Source organism: Hevea brasiliensis, chromosome 16 (assembly GCF_030052815.1).
Source record: "Hevea brasiliensis isolate MT/VB/25A 57/8 chromosome 16, ASM3005281v1, whole genome shotgun sequence".
Taxonomy (NCBI): domain Eukaryota; kingdom Viridiplantae; phylum Streptophyta; class Magnoliopsida; order Malpighiales; family Euphorbiaceae; genus Hevea; species Hevea brasiliensis.
The window spans coordinates 68,014,690-68,039,451 of NC_079508.1; the positions used below are offsets into that span (position 1 = coordinate 68,014,690).

The window sequence follows — 24,762 nt, forward strand, 5'->3', positions numbered from 1 at the left end:
TTTCGAATCGGATTAAATCGGCGATTTAAATATAAAAAAATTCAATAAATATGTTATCTCATTCCTAATTCATTTATATATATCATTAATTCTCTATACAATTATTCTCTGCATTTTCTTCAATTCTTAATATTTTCTTAATTTTTCTTAAATTTTCTAAATAATTATTTTCTACACTCATTTTAATTTTCAATACTCTCTCAATTTTCCTACTTTATTATTTTATATACTTACTAAAATTTTTAATACTATCTCAATTATTTTGTTATTACTTTAAATCCTCAATAAAATTTCCAATACCCTCTATTTTAATTTTTTTTTCTCTTTTATACTTTTTAATTATTAATTATTATATAATTTTTAAAAAAAGGCAAGTAATAGAACTAAAAATTTTTATTCCTCTAAATCATAAAAGGATATTTAGGTAAAATTAAGTTCATACACTTTTTACTAATTTCATTAAAAAAAATTAATTTTATCTCTAATTTTTTAATCAGGTTCAAGTCTTTATTTATTAAATTTTTTTTAAAAATAAATTATTTTCTTTCTTTTTTTTTCTTATTTTATTTTGATTGAAAAATTTCTAAGAAAAATTAAAATATTTTTACAAATATAAATTAAATTTTGAATCAATAAATTTTTCTCTAATTTTTTTTTGTCTAAACTATCCTTAAAATAAGAATAAAATTTTAAATTATAAAATTTAATAAATTTTTTTAAATAATAAATTTTAATTCAATAATAATAATAGAATCTCATTGTAATTATAAAATTTTAAATTTAAATTATATTCATAAATACATATACATATATAATCAATCTGGAAAGATTAGCCACTCCTGTCATTGTCAATGCCGGTTGACGAGGTGTTTTCTATTTCTACTCCTCTTCTTGCTATGAAGCTAAATTTACATACCATGCCATAAAGTCTTCATCTTGCCCTTCTTCTTCTTTTCTCTCTCTGTCGATATGGGTTTGTAAAGAACGAAAATTTTAACTATCAGCTCCACATTTGATGTTTTAGCAAAGAAACTTTCAACATTAATGGAGGACAACGGTGTTAATAAAAATATTTGAATTATTTTATTTTTTGATAAAATTCTGACTTATCTCTGTAATGATGTGTTGTAATTTAAATAGTTTGATATACCAGATCATCCCTGTGAGTTGGTGCATCGGAACCATATAAAATCTACCATCAAAAGGTAATCACAATTTATAATTATTATTCTCTCTAGCAATAATATTCAAATATAACTTTTTTATTTAAACAAATCTACATTAATAGAATATATAATTCTTTTTATCAAAACCCACAATTTACTCTTTATTTTCAATTGATATTAGCTTTATATTTTTATGTAAGCGGTGATTGTAAATATAAAATTAATCTATAATTGTTTAAAAATTAAAAAATAAATTAATTTAAATTAAAATAAAAATATTAGATTGTAAATTTCGATAAAATTTTAAATATTAATTTATAATTTATCCAAAAAGTTCTAGCATCATCTGGAGCAAACTCGGAGAAAAAAGGACATAACATTTACACAAGGATGTAAAGGAATGGAGCTGGGCTGGGTTTGGATCGTTCGATGGCAACAGTGGTCGACTTGTCAGCGTGTGGTTTGGATTGTTCCATGGACGTGGAATAATAACAAAAACTCATGTGGGTAGCAGTAGTCACCTTTCAAAAAAAACTCTCAATGAATTCACTTTAGGCTATGAAATCAAATCAATATCAGAAGCACCAAGTTTTGAGAATAATATTATAACACTTTCATACCATAACATAGATACTCACACACAAGTTGTTTTACTCACTTATATTATAGTTTTTTGTGGCTCAATTCAACTCCTTTGGTTACATTTATGGCATATATTTTGGCAAAATTATTTCAGTTAGATGCAAATCAAAAGATGAGCTTTGTATTTAAGTGAAACTTTCTATAGTTTTTGGGTAGTTCGTGTCTCGGGTGGACGTGGACCTATAAATAATTCTGTCTCCACCTCCATGCTTTCTCCGTCTGCTATTTGTTGCTTCTCTTGTGTTGTTGATAAGTCCAATGGTTGCAACCCACACTATTAATATCAATCATGGACAAACCCATTAACTAAACTCGCAACCAAATCAATCTCATTAGTTGCTCAATTAAGATTTTTATTAAGGTTTTGTTCGGTTAATTTTGAATTAATAACAGTAACATTTGAATTAGAAAAAGAATACCTTGGCCCGCAACCTTGTATTTTCTTCTATCAGGATTTTCTCCTGAGTTGTTTCAAAACAAAATGTAATAGCAATCAGCAAATCTTTGAACACATTATAACCTAAGAAGTCTCGCACAAGATGCAGATATACATGCAGCAAAAATTTACCTCTTCCTTTAGCTTCTCGATCTGTTCCCTGAACAGCTGATTCTGTGTGCAAGCAAAGTAAAAGCGTCCTACTGTCAGTTAAGTTTCATTGAGAGATGCATTGTTCTATCTCCAGAAAACTACATCCCAGGAAGCCACATTAAAGTGTGTTGAACAAACGGGATGATGACATATATACCTTTCTTGTCCTGATTCTGGTTAAGCTTCGCTCCAGCTGATTCTCTAACTGCTGTAGCTCATCAATGGAACATGGTTCCAATTCATCACCTAGGAGTTTTCTGTAAACATATATCCAAACTCCAACAAATTAGAAATTATCCAACGCCAAAATACATGGAACTTCATTTAGGACAGTGTTAAATTAAAGGCTTGGACCTTTTAGAAATTTCAAGAAGCTCGATCTTCTTTGCCAAGCTAAACGAATCTTCCTTCCCATTCTGCATGCAAAATCAATAAAAGTTTTCATGCTAGTCATTTCTTTTTATCATGGGAAAGAGAGTAATAACTTGTCATTTTCATATAAATATTTGGTAATTAGATCACACAGAATAAGAGGTAGCTAGAGGGAAGGAAATTAAAGAACAAGAACCATATATACTCTTTTGCCAATTCACATATATAATCTTACAAGAATGGTTTGGTCCGGCCAACCTTATCAATTGCCATGCATGTGATCATCATCAAAAAAGAGTCTATCCTTTTCAATATATATAATGGAATTTTTAAAATTATTAGACGTAAAAAATATATTGAATGTAAAATCTCAATGTTATTCATAACATGTTAGTCTATCAAGGATATGGATATGTAAATGGAGGACTAACCTGCATGTTTTCTTGAACTGCCTTGATACTGATTCCAAGATCCTTGGCTTTCTTCTGATACCGCTCTATGGTCTTGTTAATACTGAAGCATGTCCCAGGCAAAACAATAACAAATGCGAAGGTGGTGAGTATAATTTAACATAAAAAAGCATACATATGAACCACGCACATCCATTTGTACATAAAATTCTAAGTTTATGATATACAAACAAGAGATTGTTAGGTATATATAAAAGCAAAATATTTCTTATACTCATATATATGTGAGTTTCTCCATAAATCATGAAAAATAATCTTATATTAGTCATATTACTCTGAATGTGTTCCTTGATTAACCGATCATGATATAACCATTGACTAATTTGACTCCATTTATTCTTAAAACAAGTTTTTCTTGAACGTTATTCAAGTTGGGAAAAAATATCTGCACCAAGCTAAATCTGTGAGTCGTATATCTAATCAAGACCATTGAAGCAATTATAATCAGCATTAAAAGCACAAATAAAAGCTTTCAACCCGTTCAACCAATATATGTGAGAAGCCCCTCCCATATTGTTTTTTATTTTTTTATTTTTATATATAATGCAACTACAAAGAGTTGGAACTCGTATGAAAATAAGTTTATCAACTGTTAGATTAAATATTTATATCTAAATTTGTGTATATAATGCACAAATCTAAATATAAATATTTAATCAAATGGTTATTGAACTCATTCTGATATAAATTCGAACTTATATTAGATGCACTTTTTTCTATATTATAGTTAGAGTGCACCAATTTAGGCATAAGTCCTATCAAGAGTTTTTATTATTTTTTTTAATAAGTAAATAAGAGAAATTTTATTAAATTAATTTATTACATGTTAGCTGTATATCCAAGTATTTTACTTCAAATAAGTAAAATATTAAAAGAAAACATAAATCAATTTATAATATAGTATATATTTTCAGTGATAAATCTACTACTACAATAAAAATAGAGTTAGTTGTTCCCAACTCAAGTAATTATTTTCAATTGTAAGTTCTCGTTTTTCACTCATCTATTTGCATAAGCATTTATTTACATTTTTTATAATACCAAAGGACCCATTAATTAGAATCTTAATAATTTTTTTAATCATAATAAGAATAAGAAGTTTAAAATTTTATTTAAAAATTTTAATTATTATAAAATTAGACAATTAAAAAAATATATTATTTGGGAATTTTATTATTAGGTCTATTATTTTCTAATTTATCTTATTTAGTATTCCTAATTAGAGTTAAATTAAGATTTCTATTCCTAATTTAATTAGGGTTATACAAGCACTATATATATGCATAGTGATTCTTATTATTTTTCAAGTTTTGTTATGACAATTTTTATGAGATTAATAATATTTTGAAAATTAGTTCTCTTTTTAAGGATTGATCCTAAGTTTTTCCTAGTTATTTATTCTTCTTTATTTATTCTACATTAATTTTGGTATAAGAGCCTAAAATCAAGCCAAATTTCCATCGCTCTCTGCAAAATTATCAAACTTCCTATTCAAATCTTCTCATTCCTTAGATTCCCACGATGTTTTTTATCCTTCGAAATCTTTCCTTGCTACCTACAATTCAAAAAGAAAAGAAAAAAAGTCAAAAACTAAAAGAACCTAGCAACTCGCCGTTAGCCGATCTGTCTCTTCCCATCATTGGAACTTCAATCCAACACCCTTGGAGCTTTAACCCGACAAATTAGGCATTCGGATCCACATCCACATCTAAAAAGCTCACCTAGCTTTATTATGAGCCTACAAGCAATAGATCAGGCCCAGCAACAACCCACATCAAATAGCCACATCAACTGCTATCACTACCATGTCATCACTGCCACATCAACAAAATTTTAAGAGTTTCTTTCCTTGCTAAGTTCGATGTCATGCATCTGATTTTATAGCCTATTTTCAATGGAAACAACTTTTAAAAGCTGAATTTTGAGTTTTTTCTTCAAGTAAGGTTTTTTTATTTATTTTATTTTTTACTTCAAATGTCCTGGAAATTTATATTGAGAGGCTAGAAGAGGAAATCAATTACTACAAAAATGTTCTCAAAGAAATTAATTATAATATTAGATTTCATAAGGGTCAATTACTATCTCTATATTATTGGATAGATAATTATATTTATGTACATGATTGTGATAGGTGTTCTTTTTTAAATGGTGAATATCAAAAAGTTAGATTTTACTAGATAAAGAAAAGGATTATAAAGATTCACAACAATTCTTACAAGTTAAGGAAAGAGAGCTTGAAGAATGCAGGAAAGAACTTGTGATTTCAAGTGTAAAAAAATTGAATGCACAATTAGATAAGTTCTCCAAAGTAAAGCTTAATAAGTTATCAAAAGTAGCGTTTAATGAATTATTAGTAGCTTTGCAAGGACTTAAAGACGAAATTTAAATTATAAATCAAGAAAGAAGATTCACGTTGAAGATGAACAAGAAGAAGAATTCGAAGAGCAGCTTGATGAGAACGAGGAACAAAAAAAGCAACCTCGAGAAAGTAAACTTGAAAAGTTTGAGATTAAAGAATCTGTAGAATTGAGTTTTAAACATTTACATTTTGCAGAGTCGATTCGAAAGCAAGAAGTTAATCATGTCTTAGAGCCCTCAATGGAGATTGAAAACAATTAAGTCATGGAGTCAACGAAAAATGATGATCCTACTGAGTTAAAGACCCTTTCAACTATTATTCTAATTGATTTTATACATCTAGATGTTTCAAGGAATACAAAAGAGAGTGTAAACTTTTTCAAGTCCATTTTTTTGTTACCATCCAAGAAGATTGTATTGTGTATTCTCCATATTTAGTTTGTGATCATTCAGCACTTCAAAACTCAAGGACGAGTTTTTTTGCAATCAGGGGAGAATAATACAGAATAGAAAGTTTAAAATTTTATTTAAGAGTTTTAATTATTATAGAATTAAAAAATTTAAAGAGTTTTTATTACTTAGAAATTTTATTATTAGGTCTATTATTTCCTAATTTATCTTATTTAGTATTTCTAATTAGAGTTGAATTAGGGTTTTTATTTCTAATTTAATTTGGGTTATACAAACACTATATATAGGCATAGTGATTCTCATTATTTTTCAAACTTTGTTATTACAATTTTTATAAGATCAATAATATTTCAAGAATTAATTCTCTCTTTAAGAATTGATTCTTGATTTTTCTTAATTTTTTTTGTTCATCGTACATCACTTTTTTCTTTCATTTACTACACTAAATCAACTAAAAAGCTAGGGGCATTACTTAAAAGCAAATCAAATACATGCTTCCTTTTGTTTTCAGGATTCTAAAGTAATTAACTAGTTGGCCGTCAAGCCGATCAACAAAAGCCTCAACATTGAAGTATGAGCATGAGGGAACTAATGCATGGCTTAGGTGCCCCACCCATCCCCTTTCAAGTGTGTAAGCTCTAGGACTTAAGAATCAGTTCGTTAATAGTAGCTTATCAATTATTTTACTGGTTATTAAATATTAAATATTAATAGTTAGTTGTTTATATATTAATTAAAGTATAAGTATTTTATAAAAATACTTGTTAAATAAGTTATTAAATGTAAAAATAATGGTATTATATTTTTCACTATAGTCAAAATATTAAATATTATCTTAAAAGTTAAGAGAGTAGCGTTTCATAACCTACTTTCTCAACCTTTAAATGGTAGTATAAATGTTTATGTCACCTAACAATATAAAGAAAAGAATAATGTTTTAACTATAATCAAAACACTAAATACTACCTTAAAAATTGCTGCTGAATAGGACCTTAGAAAGCTAGTTTGTGGCCCTCTCAACCTAGTTTGTTGCTAAAAAAATAACTTAAAGAATTAAAAAAATAGATTTTAGGACTGGTTTGACATTGCATGGAGATCCCTAAAAGAACACTCTTTCGGATATTGTTAAAAAAAAAAGATAATTGGACATAAAACACTAAACATTTAAGTGATTTTATAATTTTATCCAAACGTTTTAATTTTGAATTAAGTATCCCAACCTATACTTATAGCCAAAGATCAAAATTGATTTAGAGAAATTATAATTATGCTCACCAAATTTCATGATAACCAAATACCCTAAACTTTAAATTTTATTACTCAAATCCATAAAAATCTATCTATGTATGTTTTAAATGAGTTCATTTTATTTTTTTTTATCGGTGCGGTTATAATTTTTAAAACAATCAATCAGCTTAATTACTAAATTACAAAATCTTTTTAGGGTGTTTGGTTACCACAATTATAAACTTATAGCATTTGATTACCATATTTATAAATTTAATAGACAAAATTTAAATTTCTCTAAATCATTTTTAGGTTTTGGCTATAATTACACCAAATGTGAAAGATTGGGATACTTAATCTAAAATTGAAACAATTTTCGAAAATTGTAAAATCACGTGTTTTATATCCAATTCTACAAAACTATTCTTCCTTAATTAGGCAAGATATGGCTAATCCCTCTCCAACATAATCCCTATCATGGACACATAAACTAACAAAAAGTTCTTCACTACATCCATAGCACTCCATCAAACGAATGAATAACAATCACTTGTTATGAGTGTAAAGTATTTAAAGACATGTCATTCATTTATTGGCTCATGATTTATGGTATTTGTTCATTCATTTCATGCAGTACTTTTAGTGTAGTCAACTGATTTACTCTATCTAAGATGATGGTGGCAGCACGACTACAATATTAGTTGCTTGATTGATAATGATTGTGAAGCATAGTTATTTTGATAGTTATCAACAATTTGAGAGAGAACAAGTCACTTTTCGTAAGTGTAGATTAAGAGAGTATCATAGTTAAATATATTTGACATGATTAGTTAATCCTGTATGATATATCCTATTAAACTGTTGACAAGACTTAGTAATTAATGTAAATTGCCATGCAACCACTTAGCTAACGTAGTTGATCTAAACCCCAAGGTAGTTTATATAAAACCACGAGAGTTAGCCTAATTGATAAATGAGTTTGCTCCCCAATATCAAGATTCAAACAACACACCAAACTGCCAAAAAAAATACATTTTTTTTTTAAAATCCCTAATCCTGAAATAGATGGTACCTTAATACTGTTAATTAATTAGACAGAAGATGTATGATTAATGGTATGCACAAAGATAGCCTTTATTTATCAAGGTTCAAACTCTTCAATAAAATTTTCCAAGTATATATATCTGCCTAAGATTTAACACTCCCTTAGCATTTATGTTGGCCCTATTAACATTTGATAGCTAGTAACTAAGCAAAATCAAAACAAACAAAACTAATATGGCATAAATGTTAGTCACCATGGCACAGTTGAATATGCTGATGCATGAGGTAACTGAAAGTGCATTGTAGAGCTCACTCCAATACCGTAGTTGAGAATAAGTCTAAGCTGGATATTAAAATGAGAGACCAAGAACATATCCTAATGACCAAGGTAACATATCACAAGGTATGAAGTTCAATTGATGAGTAGTGTCTGCTGCCGATGGCAAGCTAGTTGCATGGACATATTTCTCAAAAAGCTTGCATTTGGAAGAGGCAAGCTGCATATAAGGATCCCTTGGCCACCTATGATTCCATGAAAGGAAATATGAGTGTGGCCATTAAAGAGAAACCTACAATGCAAAAGCATTTAGACTCTCAATAAGTTTCTATTTGATTAGCTGGCTAAGTTTTTCTTTATTTATTTTGTAAAAGTAGAAGAAGAAATTATTTGATTAACTAACAAAAACCAATGTTTAAATTTATAACAATCATTTTGTTATTTAAAAAAAGTTCGCTTTGCATTTTTGCTTTTTATACTTTTCTCATATTAAGGGAAATTCACATATTTATTTCTCAAACATGTTTTCTTATTATCCAATTCTCAAAGAAAAATGAAACACCCCCTTGGTAATTGAGCTTAAATTCCATCAAAATATCAAACACAAATGTGTAAATGGCAATTGGTCGAGGGAAAATATGTAATTGACGCAAATAAAGCATTTTTAACAATCTTAAATCTGTTTCTTGATAAAGCACATTTTCCTTTGTGTTGGTTTTAAACTATTTGTGAAGTCACAGTATTAAAGGAGATTAATAGGAAAAAATTGATGTACTATATGAAATGGAAAAGCATCATGCATGGAGAGCAATGTATTATAAATTTCTATGCGATGGTTGTAAATATAAAACTATTCTTAAAACTTTCATCTATAAGCTTATGTTTTTAGTTAGAATGATTTTTTGACATAATATTATAGCCTCATAAGCAAAAGAGTTCAGAGTTAAACACTTTTATATAAATATTTTAATACAAGGTAAAGAAGACCTATGTTTATTCATGTCTCGAGTCTAATAAACATACACGGGTGGGTGTCTATCAGAGATTTGAGCTCTCAACGACAGCCTTGAACTTTAAAATTGAGTGATTTCTTGACACCCATAATCAAGCAGTATTTTGCTAAAAATGCTATGACTTCACAAAATCCTCTTCAAATAGAAGTCGGATATATACTATTCTCTTCTCCCAAGAATTAAAGACGAACCTAACAAGACACCAAAAACAATGTAGAACAGAGATGTGTCTTACCCAATTTGCTTGTGGGATGAAAATCCTAATGTTTCTGTTGTGCACCGCAAAAACGTATAAACTATAAATAAATAAAGTAAACATACAAAATACTAATATTTACGTGTTTCACCCTCTCAACATAGAGTTACATTCACGAGCATGCCATCTTCCACTATCAACAAATAAATAATCATCATTACAAACTTAAAACTATACTACCCATAAATCTAATTACACCCAAGAAAATTCATATTACATCAAATTGCTTATAGTAAATATATTAGTTAGTCCATCTCAGTCTCTCTAGACATAACTCAATATATTTACTATTATAATACTATACCACAAAGAGTGTCTTCAACTATATGAGAAAAAGCCTTCTCACCAATAGACAAAAATTCCTTTCTCTTGAATTCTATATCCTTTCTCCATTTTAGGTCAAAATCTCTCTCCACTGCAATAGACAAGTATCCCTCATCAATGGGCAAGTATCCCTCATCAATGGGCAGAGTCAAATCCTCAACAATTGTTAAAGCTCCTCTCCATAATGGGCTACAACCTCACTCTATGAGCTGAAAAGCTAAATAAACCTTTTCACTATTCTTCTATTAATTCTCTCAATCGTAATCTGATTAGGAGTCCCACTCAATTTAGAATAACACTAAAATAAGAATTTTACTTTATCTAGGAAATATTCCTCTATCCTACTGAGGAATATTCTTCCCACTCAAATTAGGAAAAAGTCTCTCCAAATCTCACTAGGATTTTGAGTCATAATTCTAACAGTTTCATAGTTTTTCTTCTCATGACGATTCCTAATTAAGCAAGAAATGTTATGAATATTGAAGCAGCCAATATATAATTAGGCATTTTGAGATCTAAAGGCGTGAAGCAGCTCATTTATTTAATCATCTTAAATAGAAAGAACATGAAATTTGTTCTATTACATTTCGTTAGTTTCCTAAACCGCTCTAATTAGTTTTAAAACATCTTATAACAATGGTTTATAAAATTTTGTTACACTAATCTTACGAGTTAAAATGCAACAAAAACAAGGTTTGTGATTAGAAACCGAAAGCAAACAGCAATGTGTAGCGAGTCATCAGCCAATAAATTCAGCAAAGTTAAAGATACTTGGAGAAATTAAAGAAATGCTCATTAAGCATACGTGTTGCTTGTCCCGAGTTTTTGGGAGTAGGTATTAATTATTTCAGTTGATAACCTAGTTGCAAGATATTTTAATGGGGTTCAGTTAATCATGTGGTCACAAATCAAGAAATTACACTTCACATTATCATCAAGAACAAGAAAACTCTCTTACCAATGGATGGTGGTTGCCTTGGAGAAAGGAGTACGTTCCTTTTCAGAAGCAGTATTGTAATTTATAAACATACAAGGGCAGTAGACCATACAAGATATAAAACCACCACCTCGATCTATCTCAGAATATACCCCCGCAACATAGTCAGCCGGATTCCAGGTTCCTTTTTCTTACTAGGTTGAAATGAAATCCTTTTTTTTCTTTATTAGTAATTCTACTGTCATTCATTAACACCTTCCGATTAGTTCTAACTATCAAATGCTAAGTTTCAACAACTTATATTTCTTGTTATCATTAAGAAAATATGTTTATTGTTTTCTTTCACTTACTTGAAAATTGTGTTCCTGTTAGGGTAAACAGGTTATTACTCTTTGAAGAGTACACATAGAATAGCTGAAGTGCTCTAGTGATTATTTTGTTTCTGTGAAGTAAATCAATTGATCTAACAAATGAACCCTAATGGAAGAGGACTCTCTCTTTTCTTTTTCTGAGCATGCACCGAGACCTATGGACCCAAGAATTTGAATAGAAATGAAAACTGAAATAAGACGCAAAAAATACCAAGATTCTGACTAATCAACATGAAAACCAAACAGCACAAAATCACTATGTTAGATATGGTACCAAAGGAAAAAATAAATGGAAAAAGAGGAGAGATCAGACCCTTTAATTATAACTGATAAAAGCCTGAAAGCTCGTACTCTCTTCGTACCATCGCCTTTTTTTTTTTTAATCTAGTTAATGGGGGGCTTTTATACACAGATTTAATCAATATTTTTCAATAAGCTCCGATGGTCAATTTGATGCAGCATGATATTCATAGATTACAAAAAAATTATTAGAAAAGAGAGAGAAAGGAAAGAAAGATTTGCCATATGTTTGAACACATATCCGTATGGAAAGATAGAACTGTACCTGCAGCTGGAGAACTCATAGAGCTTTCCCCTGGGAGAGAAAATGATAAGTGCAACTTCAGCATCGCAGAGAACTGAAAGCTCAAAGGCCTTCTTGAGGAGCCCATTTCTTCTCTTTGAAAAGGTTACTTGCCTACTGGTTGCGTTTTCTATTCTCTTCATCTGAGTCCTTCCTCTCACCATATTTGCATATACCTGCAGGAGAAAAGAAATCCAAAGTATATTTAAGCAAAAAGGAAGGAAAATACGCTGGAAATAGCTCAAGATGGAAAGAACCAGAAACCAAATGGTAAATTTTTTGTTTCTAGGAATATGAAGAAACCTAATATCAGAGACTACTATACCAACTATGCAAGACCCAAATAAGGTTTCCAAAAATAGAAAGGAAAATAACAAAATTTTGGACAAATTTGGAAATGCCTGACAAGAAAACTGAAACCTTTATGTGCAAGAGTAATAGAAGAGAGAATGAGGGGAAAAAAAACAGAAAATTGCAACTGAAGGGTGCTGAAATCTTGGATACCCAGAAAAAAGAATTGAAAGATGACAGAGAAACCCTAGAAAGATAATGAGAAGAGGATGAGCAGAAAAAGATTTTGATTAAAGATTACCCTAGCGCAGTGGCTATAACCCTAGTAGAGGAGCATAAATAAATTGAAAAGAGAAATAATAAAGAAAGAACAACAAATCAAGAACCCAATCTCTTTCTCCTTTTGGTAAACTGAGAAAAAAAGCACGCCCCTCCCAAAAAAAGAAAACAGGGAATATGACTTAAACGGGTGAGCTAATGCCAATATCATGTGATTCCCATTATTTCCCCACCCAAGCAAAGCGACATCAGGATGCACCATAGCTTTGATGCCCAATCCTCCTTCTCTTGACACCTGCCCTTGTAGACTGACAACTTCTTTTTCCGGTATCCAGTTGAGAGGCAACACCCCATGTGAAGGCTAAGACAGCGAACATTCCTGTCGGTTGCCAGTTCCCCCCAGACAGCTCCCAAAATAAACAACCCCTCGAAGGTTGTATGTAAAATCTGAGCACTCTTCGGACACTTTAAAACAAAGTTTTGGTAAATAGTGAAGAGGGGGAACTATCTGTCCGTACAAGGTTTCAAGACACGTCGGAGTTTTTCCGTACTGTGAATGGAGAGTGCTGAACCAATTATGTCATGCCATCACGTACTGTCACGTGTCACCTCCTTGTTTGATGCATAGGGGTTGTTTGTCTCTCTATTCTCTAAAGCAAACTAAAAAGCAATGAAGTACCCAACTACTCACGGGCAAACAGGTATTTCAACCGTTGGATCAGTACTTTCTCTGGATTCAACGACAGAGATTCGCGGGTGCATGTGACCTTGCTGACCCATGATAAATTAACCCGATTTGTCATATGAGGTTTTTATTAGCTGGTTTTGCGTCAGAGGGTGCACCCATGGAGTTTTTAACTAGTCTTTTCAGGCAGAGGTCTTGCTGGGACCACCTGTGCTTTTGGTCTGATGATGGAAACCCCGATGATGGTGGCATTCCTTTTATTGATAATGGTGCTTCCCATTTTGCTCCTAATATTTATTTAATAATAATAATAATAATAATAATAATAATAATAATAATAATAATAATAGCCCTAATTATTCTTCTTTTTTACTGATGATCACAGATTAATTTTTACATATTTATATTGTACATGCGAATTGTTAAATTAATAATTATCGATTAATAAATTATTCAATTAGTCTTGTCACTAAATACAAAGTTGATGATGCTATTCCCTCCTTATTTAGTGTTCTAATTAATTAAGTCCATAATTCCCAGTTTGGGTATATGCTATTTATGAGAAAGTTAAGCACTGGTTATAAGAGGAAAAGCATTGAAAATCCACCATACAAAATTGTTAGCTTATGTAATCATACTATGTATGAAGTTGATATATATAATCCCCATCCATTCTCTCGCTGTTCAGAGCAGTTCCAGGCTCACCCATTGTACCATTTTGTATTAGATTGATGCTGATGTGGGCCTCACCACTATGATTAATAATTTTTAATTATTCGAATTTATATATATAATGATTTTTCAAAGATCTTTCTTTAATTTATTGGATGAAGTTAATTAATTGATAATTGAATTATACTTCATGTCCATTAGTATTTGATTAATATAATTGTCTAAGTCTTATATGTAAATTTTAGAAGAAAGAATATTTTATTAATAATTTGATTATCGCCCTATCAAATATTAGGCTTTTTTTGGGATATGATTCCATCTTCAAACTTTTTTTTTCTTAGAGAAGAAGCGCATGAATTGACTAAATAATAATATTTTGTGAAAGGTGTGATTAAATTTATTGAGATAAGGATACCTTTTGTTTTGATCCTTAATTGTGTATATTTTAAAGAAATTCTATTATTAAAAACCAAATTTAATAATATCTTTCAATATAATTAGCATTAGAGTATCGATAGCATATGTACGTTACTGTAGTTCATTTAAGGCCAATTGGAAGTTGACCAGAACAGCTCCTAGGGGAAAGCAGTTTTTGGTTTAAATCAAAAAATCGAATCGAACCGATTAATTAAGTTTAATCGGTTCGGTTCGGTTTATAATTTTGATAATTTCGGTTATTTTCATAAAAAAATAAAAAAAAAACTAATCGAACCGAACCGAAATTATTAAATATATATAAGAAATAAAAAAAAATAGAATCAAATTGAATCGAATCGAACCGAACTGAAATCAAAGAAAATCGAACCGAACCTTTAGATTTTTGAGTTTTGATTTCTAATTTTTTTTTGTTTTTATGTTTTTATTATTTAGATTTAATGTTAAAAATATGAAATTTTATAAATTTCGATTTGATCGGTTTAAAACCGAACCAAACCAAAATTCATCGATTTGATTCGGTTCAGTTTTCTCTTCTCAATCGGTTCGGTTATGTTTTTAAAATTTTTAATTTTTGATTCTCGGTTTTGTCAGTTCAGTTCGGTTTGAAACCGAACCGACCGTTTGCACACCCTGATGCATGTCCTTTCAAGCACAAAGATGCAAAGAAAGTGTCTGCCTTGCGTACAACTGCTAGGTTTTAGCCTTAGCCTTTTTAATTGGTATCCATGATTGTGGAGCTTGTGGACTCCCCCATGTGGTGGAGGGGTTCATTCATCTCTGTAAAGACAATGTTTTATACTCACAATTTTTTTTTTTCCCCACGTTCTTCAGTGAAAGAAATTACAAGAGTTTTTGTAATTGAAATGATACCAGTAAGCTACCAACACATCAGGGCCAGGCAGCTTAACATAGGAAAATTTCATGTGGGCCATCAAAATGTGGCACACTGTGGACATGGTCCATGAATTCATTATGATAGTCACTGCTTGCTTTTGCTCCAGCCTGTTTTCCACTTCTCTGACCCCCAAGTCCAACCAATGCTAGGCCATGGGCTGACATCTCCTAGACAAGCTTGCTCCCTAATCCAAATAATGCTTGGGTTTTGGTCCTTAACATCTCCTAGCACTCCTTTTTTTTTTTTTTGGAACGCCTAGCAGACTGATTGCACTATGTTTAACAAATGCAGTTGATTTGTAAAATGATAAAAATAATTCATATCTTAAGTAATAAAGTAAAAATAAAATATTAAAAAAATAAAATAATCATGAATTTTTTTTAATTAAACTATTAACCCACAAAGAGAGGAAAAAAATAATAAAAATTACTCTTTTGTCTTGAAGTATTATTAGTATTATTTTGTTTATGTATTTTTACAATTATATTAATTCGGTTTTAAGTTTAGTATTTGATTCTGTTAATTAAATTTCATTCAAACTCAAAACCAATCTCATCTCTGTATTTTTATATAAATAAACAATAATTCCTCTGAAAATAATACTTTTCTCCAATCCAAACGACTCAACTCCCTCCTTCATCACTACTATTTACTTTTTTGTTTTCCTTTACAGTGGTTCAATAATTGAATATATATATATATATGCATAAGAAAGCTTAAGAATGCACAAAAAAGTCTATCTCTAAAATAGAAAATGCTCTCAACTCTCTCTAAAAAGGGGGTTTATTTAGTGCCCCAACTCTTCCTTTACTTACGTTTTCTTTTGGGTTATTTTGGCCTTCTTTTCGTTCTTATTGTCTAGTTTTTTTTTTAATCTATGGCTTTGGAGTTCTGGTGCCCTTTTTAGATGGGGATTTAGTTAGTGTTCTACGAGATTGTTCTTCTTGTTGAAGGCGTCTCCCTTATTGATGCAGTTTATCAGAGTAGATTATCGGCTGGCAGTTTAGAAGTTTAGTGTCAATGTGGTCACCATATCTGTCGAGGTTACACAAGCATGCAAGGTCCTGGCACTGCTAAGCTTTTCCTGATTAGTCCGACATGATTATGGCCCTTAGTCTCATCCACTGTGAACGTTTGGTCCTCTGCATGGTTGTGCTGTCAAGCCTTTCCTTTTCAGAGGCAAGTGAAGATGTTGATGAAGGGAGAGGTCAAGGTGGTTGTTGCATAAGAGAAGAACGTCATTCCCATTTTAGTTTAGGGCTCATTGTTTTTGCAAGGGTTTAGGCCTTTTCCTTTGAGATTGGGTGGTGTTATGCATTATTTTACTTCTAATGGATTTAGGCCTTGTATCTCATTTTCATCCAATAAAATATGCTTTTCTTTTCACTAATTCCCTCGCTCCTATAGAAATAGACACATTCGTATATTTATATATATTTTTATAGTTTAAAAAAATATAATTAATGTAATTAAAATAATAAATATTATATATATATTTTTTAATATACTTTTGACTTATATTTTTAATTAAAAAATAAATAACTCATAATTAGAATCAATATTGATTTATGTTTTTCAATTGAGATAGATAAAAAGAAAGAAAATAAATTTATCTTTATGAGATGAGCCAAAAGCAAACTGTAACAGTAGTTAAGGAGTACATAGTAATTTACACAGGAGGCCAAAGCAAACGGCATTGGTGAGACCCTCGACGAGGGGGAAAAATGAAAACAGAAAATAAACTTCCCGTAACCGTATCCATCTTCATCTCCCTCTCCGTGCATCTGATTCTATAAGTCTCGTTTACTGCCTACCTTTCCAAGTTTTTCTTTTTTCCCTCTCTTTCTCTCGCTCGCTCTATCTCTGGATAGATTAAACGAGCCGTCTTTTAAAACATCGCAGGATCAAATTTCCATGGAAATGGCGTCTACTTCTTCGGTGAGCGAAGAACAAAGACAAGAACAGAATCAACAAGTGGCAGTGAAAGAGGAGTGCGTCCACAAAACGAAGACAATACAGTTCTTGGGTCGCACTACTCCTATCGTTCTTCAAAACGACAATGGACCTTGCCCTCTTATTGCTATCTGTAATTATCTCTCGCTTGCTCCCTTCCTAGGGTTTCTCATTTTCTTTAACTCTGTATCAAATGAAATCTTCATGCTAGGTTTAGGCCTAGTGCTGGTTTGGTTTCGATTACGTGAAAGCGCCGAAGGATGTTTTAATATGTAATTTAGCGAATTAACTCAAATAATCGAATGGTTAGGACTCCGTGTATTTATAGATACACGTTTTGCGCGTTTATGTTGTCTTTCAGTAGCCAAACAGAGCTTTGGTTTAATTTCTCGGAGATGTAAATTTTGTTCCCTAGAAAGTGTTAAATTTCGTTAATAGTGATTTAGGAAATTGATGCAAATTAATCAATTAGATATAGCTAAAGATTATGGCGCTTAAATTAATGCAAATTAATCAAGATATGGCAAAAGACTATGATGCTTACTCGTTAATAATGCAAATTTGAAAAATATGGTAATTTGATAAATTTCTTCCCCATTTTTAGGGTTTGAAAAAAGTTCCAATTTAAATCCAAAGCTTTTCTTTTCAAATATCATTTTTAAGATATCAAAGGAAGATTATTTGTTATGTCAGTTTCTCTTGTATATGTAAGTGGAACAGAAGAAAAAAAAGTTCAATGAGGATCTAGGAAAAAAAAGTTCAATGAGGATCTAGGAATGCTTTGGAGGAAGGAGAAAAAGAAAGTTTGATCGAGGATTGTGTTTCATGGTTTCTGGTTGTTTATAGATTACTGATTTCGTCTCTCTGTCACTAGTACATTATCATTTCATCTTGAATTGTCTCAAATGATTACTGGGAAAGGAGTTGTAGTTTATTGTAAAATGAGCATTCAGGATATGAGTTTTTTAGATACCAAGAGAGCTAGATTTCATCACTATGAAGCCAAGTGGTATTTAGCAGTTGAGTATTCAAACATTATAATTAAGGATTACACTAAATTATAGATAGTCCATTTCAGCAAAGCCAAACAAATGTTGTGCAGGCATAGTTGATTGGATACTTTGTTTTGATAATAACTGTGTTACTTTCTTGCTCGGTTTTGTACCGATGACTTTTTTTCATTATGTTACAGCAGTTCCCCTTAAGGCTGGACTACTTAAATAAGCTCTGTACTAATAGCATCTTTCATTCCAGTGGTTCCACTGAGGATGAAAAATAAGGGTTTATTTGTGTTATCATTAAATGTTGTATCAAGTGAAGATTACATTTGAAATGGAAAGATTGTGCTACAAGTTGATATTTGTTTATTTTTCGGACTAAGTTCTTATCTCCTGTTGTCTTCTCTATTTTCTTTCACTTGGTTGTTAATTTTTCAAAATATCTTTTTGCTATTGAAAGAAAACTAAGTGAACAGAAAGTGACTTTTGAATCTAATGTCAAACGCTTTCATTTGGTATTTGGAAATGCAAATAATATTAACTCAACTAAATGTTTGTATTTAATTCTTCTTTTAATTAATGCTTTATTAAGTTTCAAATTATTAAGAGTGAAATATTCAAATATAATTTTTTCTAAAGTGTACAATATTCTGTATATTAGTTAAAGTTTGATACTATGAAAATGATGTGGTTTCTTATTTATATATTTTTTTGTATTATAATATCAACCAACAGTCGTTTGTGTAACTTCCCTTTTTTTTGTTTTTTCAAAGAGGGGGGGGGGGGTTGGGGTGTGGAGTTTCCTTTTTTTTTCACCATTGTTTTGCAATATAGCACTTCGTAAAATTTTCAAACCAAGATTTAGAGGCGGCAATTCGGATTGATGGGTCGTGTTCGTTTCATGTTCGTGTCGTGTTAATACGCGACACAAGTATGATTAAGAGCGACATGAATACGAGACGAATAACAAATCATGTCAAAAATTTAAACACGAGCACGACCCTTCTACTATACAAGTTATACGACACGACATGATACGATTAATATTAAATTGTATCAGGTGTACAACATGATACGACCCATTTAACACGAAATAACTCATTTAACATGGTTTGACACAACTTAATTCATTTAACACGCTATATAAGTGGTTTTATGAGTCATAGGGGATCAAATGAGTTAGTGGGTCACGAGTTTAACACGTGACATGAATATTAAATCGTGTCATAAACGTGTCAAGTCGGGTTAACCCGTAACACGACACGATTACAACCGTGTCATAAATGGGTCGACACGAACACGAATAAGCCTAACCCCAAACCCTATATTTTCGTGTCATGTTCATGTCGTGTTTGCAGGTTGTGTCTAAAATTGTCAACCTTACCAAGATTGCATATGTATTATGTAAAGGATTACTCTTATCACTTTTTGTTGAGAATTAGAATTAGAGTTTTGTCTTCATCATCAACATGTGGGTTTTTGATAGGTAATGTTCTTTTATTGAGGAACCATCTAAATTTGAGCCCAGATATAGCCGAAGTTTCGCAGGAAAAACTATTATCTCTGGTTGCAGAACGCTTGATTGATTCCAACAGTAATGTAAATGTAATAACCATCAACATTCCTTGTTGGCTGCATCAAGAAATTCTGTCTTTGTTGGTGTAAGTTGATTTCTTGGCTGTTACTGTTATGCAGAATAAAGATGCAGGCTATGTTGAAAATCAACAGCAGAATATTGCAGATGCTATTGATTTACTTCCGCGTCTTGCAACTGGAATTGATGTAAATATAAAGTTTAGGAGGTTGTACTTTCCCTTCCTCTGTGTCTGTGTGCACATGTGCTAGTGCTTGTTTCTTACTTTTTTTATAAATATATGCATGATATGTGCAGGATAGACGATTTCGAGTTCACCCCAGAATGTGCCATATTTGATTTGCTCGACATCCCTTTATATCATGGTTGGATAGTTGATCCTCAAGTATGCTCTTCCAAGACCTAAATATAATTTTGTATTAGTTTAGTTAGATTCCGGTTCTTTGTGTCCTATTAGTGACAGTAATGCCTAATCGATCATATGATAATTTGACACACGATAATAGAATGTCTTATACTTGTTCCAAATGAATTGAATTCTTGCAAAATCACACACTTTTAGAGTGATTTCTTATTCTTGAAAATTCAATAAAATCAATTTGTATAGTGTTGAATTCTTGCATTTTAAGACTTTCCAAATACACTCTACTGCTTTTTCCTTGTAGATTGTAGATTAATCACTTGGAAAAAAGAAGAAGAAGAAGAAGAAGAAGAAAAAATGATTTTCCTATTTTGGTTTCAAATTATTTTCTAATTTTTCACAACTGAATTCTGTGAACCAATTGCTGTCAATTAAATTTGTAGTTACCTTCAAATTAGTTTGTTTTGTCTATACTGTGTTCATGTTGCCTGATTTGAACAGTTGTTTTGGAATTTTGCCAATGGTTGTGGGAATACATGATGCAATAGAAAACTCTGAATTCTATATGGAAAATTCTTAGTTGGAACTATCACTATCAGGGTATGCTGCCTGCTATATTACCTTTCTTGGTCCCTTGCTGTCCTGATTTCCATCAGAAGTAATGCACTCTTGTATGTCTTGATTTGGATTTTAGCATCTACTAATTTAGATGATCAATTTCATGTATGCGTGTGTACTAGGATTATGATACTGCAAATGCTATTGGGTCAAAGTCCTATAATGCTCTTATGGGAGAGCTTGTTGCCCTGGAAACACGAAACATGGAAGGTGAAAGTAAGAATAACCCTGAGGAAGATTCTGTTGATTTTGCAGCTGCAACCACTGCAACTCTGGGTGTTCCTTCTCCCTGTCTTTCCAAAGCGAGATCTTTTGATGATTCTCCACGTCCAGTATCTGATCACCAGACATTGAGGAAAGGGGACCTAGAAGAAGAAGCAGAGCTATTGAGGGTCTTAAAATTGTCAGAGAATGAATTGCCCACTTCTATGGGTGATGCTCTTGTAGCTGATGTTAGTGAAGGAGTTCTGCCTACTGATTCGGATGAACATACATGTGCAAAGGGGGCTGTGCCTATAAATTCTGTAGACTTGTCAGAGGGGCATATTGCCATTGATAATGGTCATAGTGTCTTGAGCAGTGATCACAGTAATCTCATGCATCTAGGAATTCTTCCAGGGGAAATGACATGTTCTGCTTCAAAGATTGAGCAGAGGAACCCTTCAGAAACTCTTCCTGGGGAATCGCTATGTTCTCCCTCAAAGGTTGATCAGATTAACCTGGCTGATCAATCAACTTATAAAGAATCCAGAGGTCATGGTTCTTGTAATGCTATAATTGAGAATTGCAGTGGTGAGACATCAGTCCAGATTGCAGGTGTACTGTTCTTATCTGGAGGAAAAAATGTCTTATCTCGAGGAGGTGAAGTGGTTGAGAGTCAATTGGCTTCCATAACTGATGTTCATGAACCAGCAGATATTTCTGGCAGCCATGACACAGCAGAAGTATCAGGGTTATCTACACCAAATCTGGGTTCAGATTCCTCTAGTGGCAGAATGCAGAATTTAGATGTATCTGAAACATTTACTTCGAGTGTTGATGGCAGTGAACCCATTTATGAAGGAGAAGAATGCATATTAGATTCAGGAGCTGCAGTTTTTGAACACCGAGAGCCTATGTATGAAGGAGAGGTGATTCTTGCAGAACAGGCCGATAAAACTATGAGGTCAAATGATGAAATCACACCACAAGAAGGTAAGTCAGCATTGGATATCTGTCATAGACTTGCTGCACATCAAGTGCATTTATATTTGTTCAGTGAATATGGTATTTGATTTCAAACGTGTTTTCTCATTGTTCGTGAATCACATTAGGGGAACTGATAAGGAACTTCTTGAAGAACAATGCTAGTCAGCTGACCTTTTGTGGGTATGTTGACACATTAATTGGCTATCTAATCTCCTATTTTGTTCTGGATTTCTCTTGTTCCCCTTTTTTGTGTTGGGTTTAGTGAATTGCTTTGCCTAGTTGGTTCTCTTTTGTGCTGGGCGCATATGTAATTCTTTTGAATTTTTCATTTTCAGCCTTTTTTGTTTACAAGATGGGCTCAAAGAACGTGAACTATGTGTTTTTTTCCGTAACAATCACTTCAGCACTATGTTTAAGGTTAGTTATGAACTAGGGTCTACTTTTGCAATATGCAGTATAGCTGTCAATACTGTGGTACTGATTTTCCCACCATTTTTATTATGCATTTCCAGTTTGAGAAAATAAATAGTCATTCTAGTTTAGTTTCCCTGTTCTTCTTAAATGCAATTATACAATAAATTTACTCATCTCTTTCGCAGTATGATGGTGAACTTTATCTTTTAGCTACAGACCAAGGTTACTTGAACCAGCATGATTTGGTGTGGGAGAAACTAAATGAGGTAAAACCGTCTATTAGAGCATCTTCTTGTTGAGGGACATGTCTTTCTTGTTGGTCACTGATTTCAGTTCTGTTGGAAAACAAAATGCAATAGACACTGCACATACAACATAAAATAATAGAAGAATTGAAATGTTTAAGCTGTTGTTGTTGATGGTCAAATGAAGAAATCTTTCTGCAATTTGGTTAAATATTTTGCTTAAAAAACTAGCATTTTATTGAAAGATAAGAAAGTGATACTTTTCCCTTTTTGTTTTATTAACAGATAATTATGGCTGTGCCATTAGTGGCAGTGTGTTGATAGGATTTTTTTTTAAATATTTGGCAATAAATCTTTTTTTTTTTTTGGGTTAACTTTCAAACGGCAAAGAATAAAATGCCTTTTCTCTGTTCCTTTCTGGCTATCTTTGTGACGTCCAAATAGAAAATAAGAATAATAAGCAAGATTGAGATTTCAAGTCTTGAATGTTGAACACTTTATTATGATTACTTATTAAATCTGTCTCTTTCTAGGGATAGCTTGTAAAGTTTGGTGTCCTAATTTTAACCTTCCATTCTGTTCAGGTCAATGGGGATACATTGTTCATGACTGGCAACTTCAAGGAATTCAAGGTGGAAAGTCAAGCAAATGATGCATGGGATGAGCACAATGCCATGGCCAGTACTGCTGTATGTATTTCTTTTTGGTCCAAAATATTTTTTATTTTTTCATTTTGTCTTTACCTTTACTTAAACTTGTATTGATTTTATATTCCTCAGGACTATATTGCCAGCATCGATACTGCAACACAAGCTGGTTTGGATATAAAGTAATTGTTCCAACTTTTCACTGATGCATAGATTTAATCTTTAATCGGAAAGCATATGCTATAGGAGAACTTACTAATTTTAACTCTACATGTAGCTTTTTAGATTTTTTTTTCCTTGTACTCAGTCCATAGTTTGCTTAAAGTCAAGAATTACATTCATAAATGCATTGTTGTGGCAGTTCTGATCTGCAATATGCAATAGCTCTGCAACAACAGGAGTTTGAGCAGCAGCAGCCGCAACGCCATGATGTGCAGCAACCTACTGTTAGTGGCAGTTCTGGACTGATTACAGGTCCCCAGGTAGGCTGTTAAAAGTGTTACTCTTGGATGTTTGGATATTCTGCTGATGCTTGAAATGATCAATTGCTGCTGTTAATTATTCATTTGATATTAGATGTCAACTTAACTTGTGCCTTGAGTTCGATTTCTTGGAAAGAAAAGGGGGATAAAAAACACATGGGTAAATGTCTATCCATAAGGGTCTGCAAGTATGAATTATATAAATGCTATTATCCAAGGAAAGTGACAATTTCTATAAAATGTAATTTCCACATTATGATGATGCATTCAAATAGGTTTAAAGAACGATGATTGTTAATTTGATGTCACATAACCATTAAATAATTCAAAGATGCTTTAGATTTACTGCAAGCACTGTGCTTGCAGACTTTCTTTTCTTTTTCTTTTTTTTTTTTGTCGACTGCTTGCAGACTTGATTGAGGTGTGAATTTATCTTTTGTCACTCATCAGGTAGATTCCCTATAGAGGAGACGGATTTGAATTTAAATTTCAGAATCTTAATGTCTTTTTTCGTCTAGGAATGACATTTGTGCCTGCCTTAAGCTTCTGCTAGCATTCCCAGTGTGGCGGAGCATGATTAACAAAAATAAAAATAAAAATAAAAATAAAAATCTTTAACAAAAAATGAATTTGTGCAGGTTGCTAGAGCTAGTGGGAAATATCCATCTTCATCTTCCAGGCCTGAAGCAAAATCAAAGGATAAGTGCATTGTGATGTGAGTTCTGCTTTAGGGCAACTTGGAAGTCTGCACTGTAAATGTTTTGTGCCTTGGCTTCATTTTGTCCATGACACTAATAAACTTAGGTAATCAATCATACATGTGATTTAGATAAAGTTTTTTTATTGCAAAAAATACATAGTACCATGTTGGTAGACTTTTAACTATGTTTCTCTCTCCATCTCTTTTGCTCCTATCTATGCAAGCTGCTTTATTTTGTTGGAATGGTAGATGGATAGAGGTC

At 31.8% G+C, this 24,762-nt stretch overlaps 2 protein-coding genes across 4 annotated transcripts; one reads left to right on the plus strand and one right to left on the minus strand.

Annotated features, from left to right (window-relative positions):
* Positions 1-1,744: 1,744 nt before the first annotated feature.
* On the minus strand, positions 1,745-12,800 carry LOC110640008 (agamous-like MADS-box protein AGL19). Of its 2 annotated transcripts, none has more exons than XM_021791142.2 (8): positions 12,461-12,800; positions 12,023-12,216; positions 3,201-3,282; positions 2,752-2,813; positions 2,555-2,654; positions 2,377-2,418; positions 2,228-2,269; positions 1,745-2,082 (listed from the first exon to the last, which is right to left on the minus strand). In XM_021791142.2, the coding sequence occupies exons 2-8, from the start codon at positions 12,202-12,204 to the stop codon at positions 1,948-1,950; spliced, it is 645 nt and encodes a 214-aa protein (XP_021646834.2). In that variant the 5' UTR covers positions 12,205-12,216; positions 12,461-12,800; the 3' UTR covers positions 1,745-1,947. The 2 variants fall into 2 exon arrangements, with proteins under 2 accessions (XP_021646834.2, XP_021646833.2); XM_021791141.2 differs by having other exon boundaries at positions 12,633-12,798.
* Positions 12,801-16,972: 4,172 nt separating this feature from the next.
* Positions 16,973-24,743, plus strand: LOC110640019 (uncharacterized). Of its 2 annotated transcripts, XM_021791151.2 has the most exons (12): positions 16,973-17,386; positions 19,738-19,856; positions 19,947-20,053; positions 20,143-20,230; positions 20,947-22,018; positions 22,138-22,192; positions 22,348-22,429; positions 22,612-22,692; positions 23,256-23,360; positions 23,451-23,500; positions 23,680-23,800; positions 24,439-24,743. In XM_021791151.2, the coding sequence occupies exons 1-12, from the start codon at positions 17,215-17,217 to the stop codon at positions 24,517-24,519; spliced, it is 2,133 nt and encodes a 710-aa protein (XP_021646843.2). In that variant the 5' UTR covers positions 16,973-17,214; the 3' UTR covers positions 24,520-24,743. The 2 variants fall into 2 exon arrangements, with proteins under 2 accessions (XP_021646843.2, XP_021646844.2); XM_021791152.2 differs by lacking the exon at positions 19,738-19,856.
* The last annotated feature ends 19 nt before the right edge of the window (positions 24,744-24,762 follow it).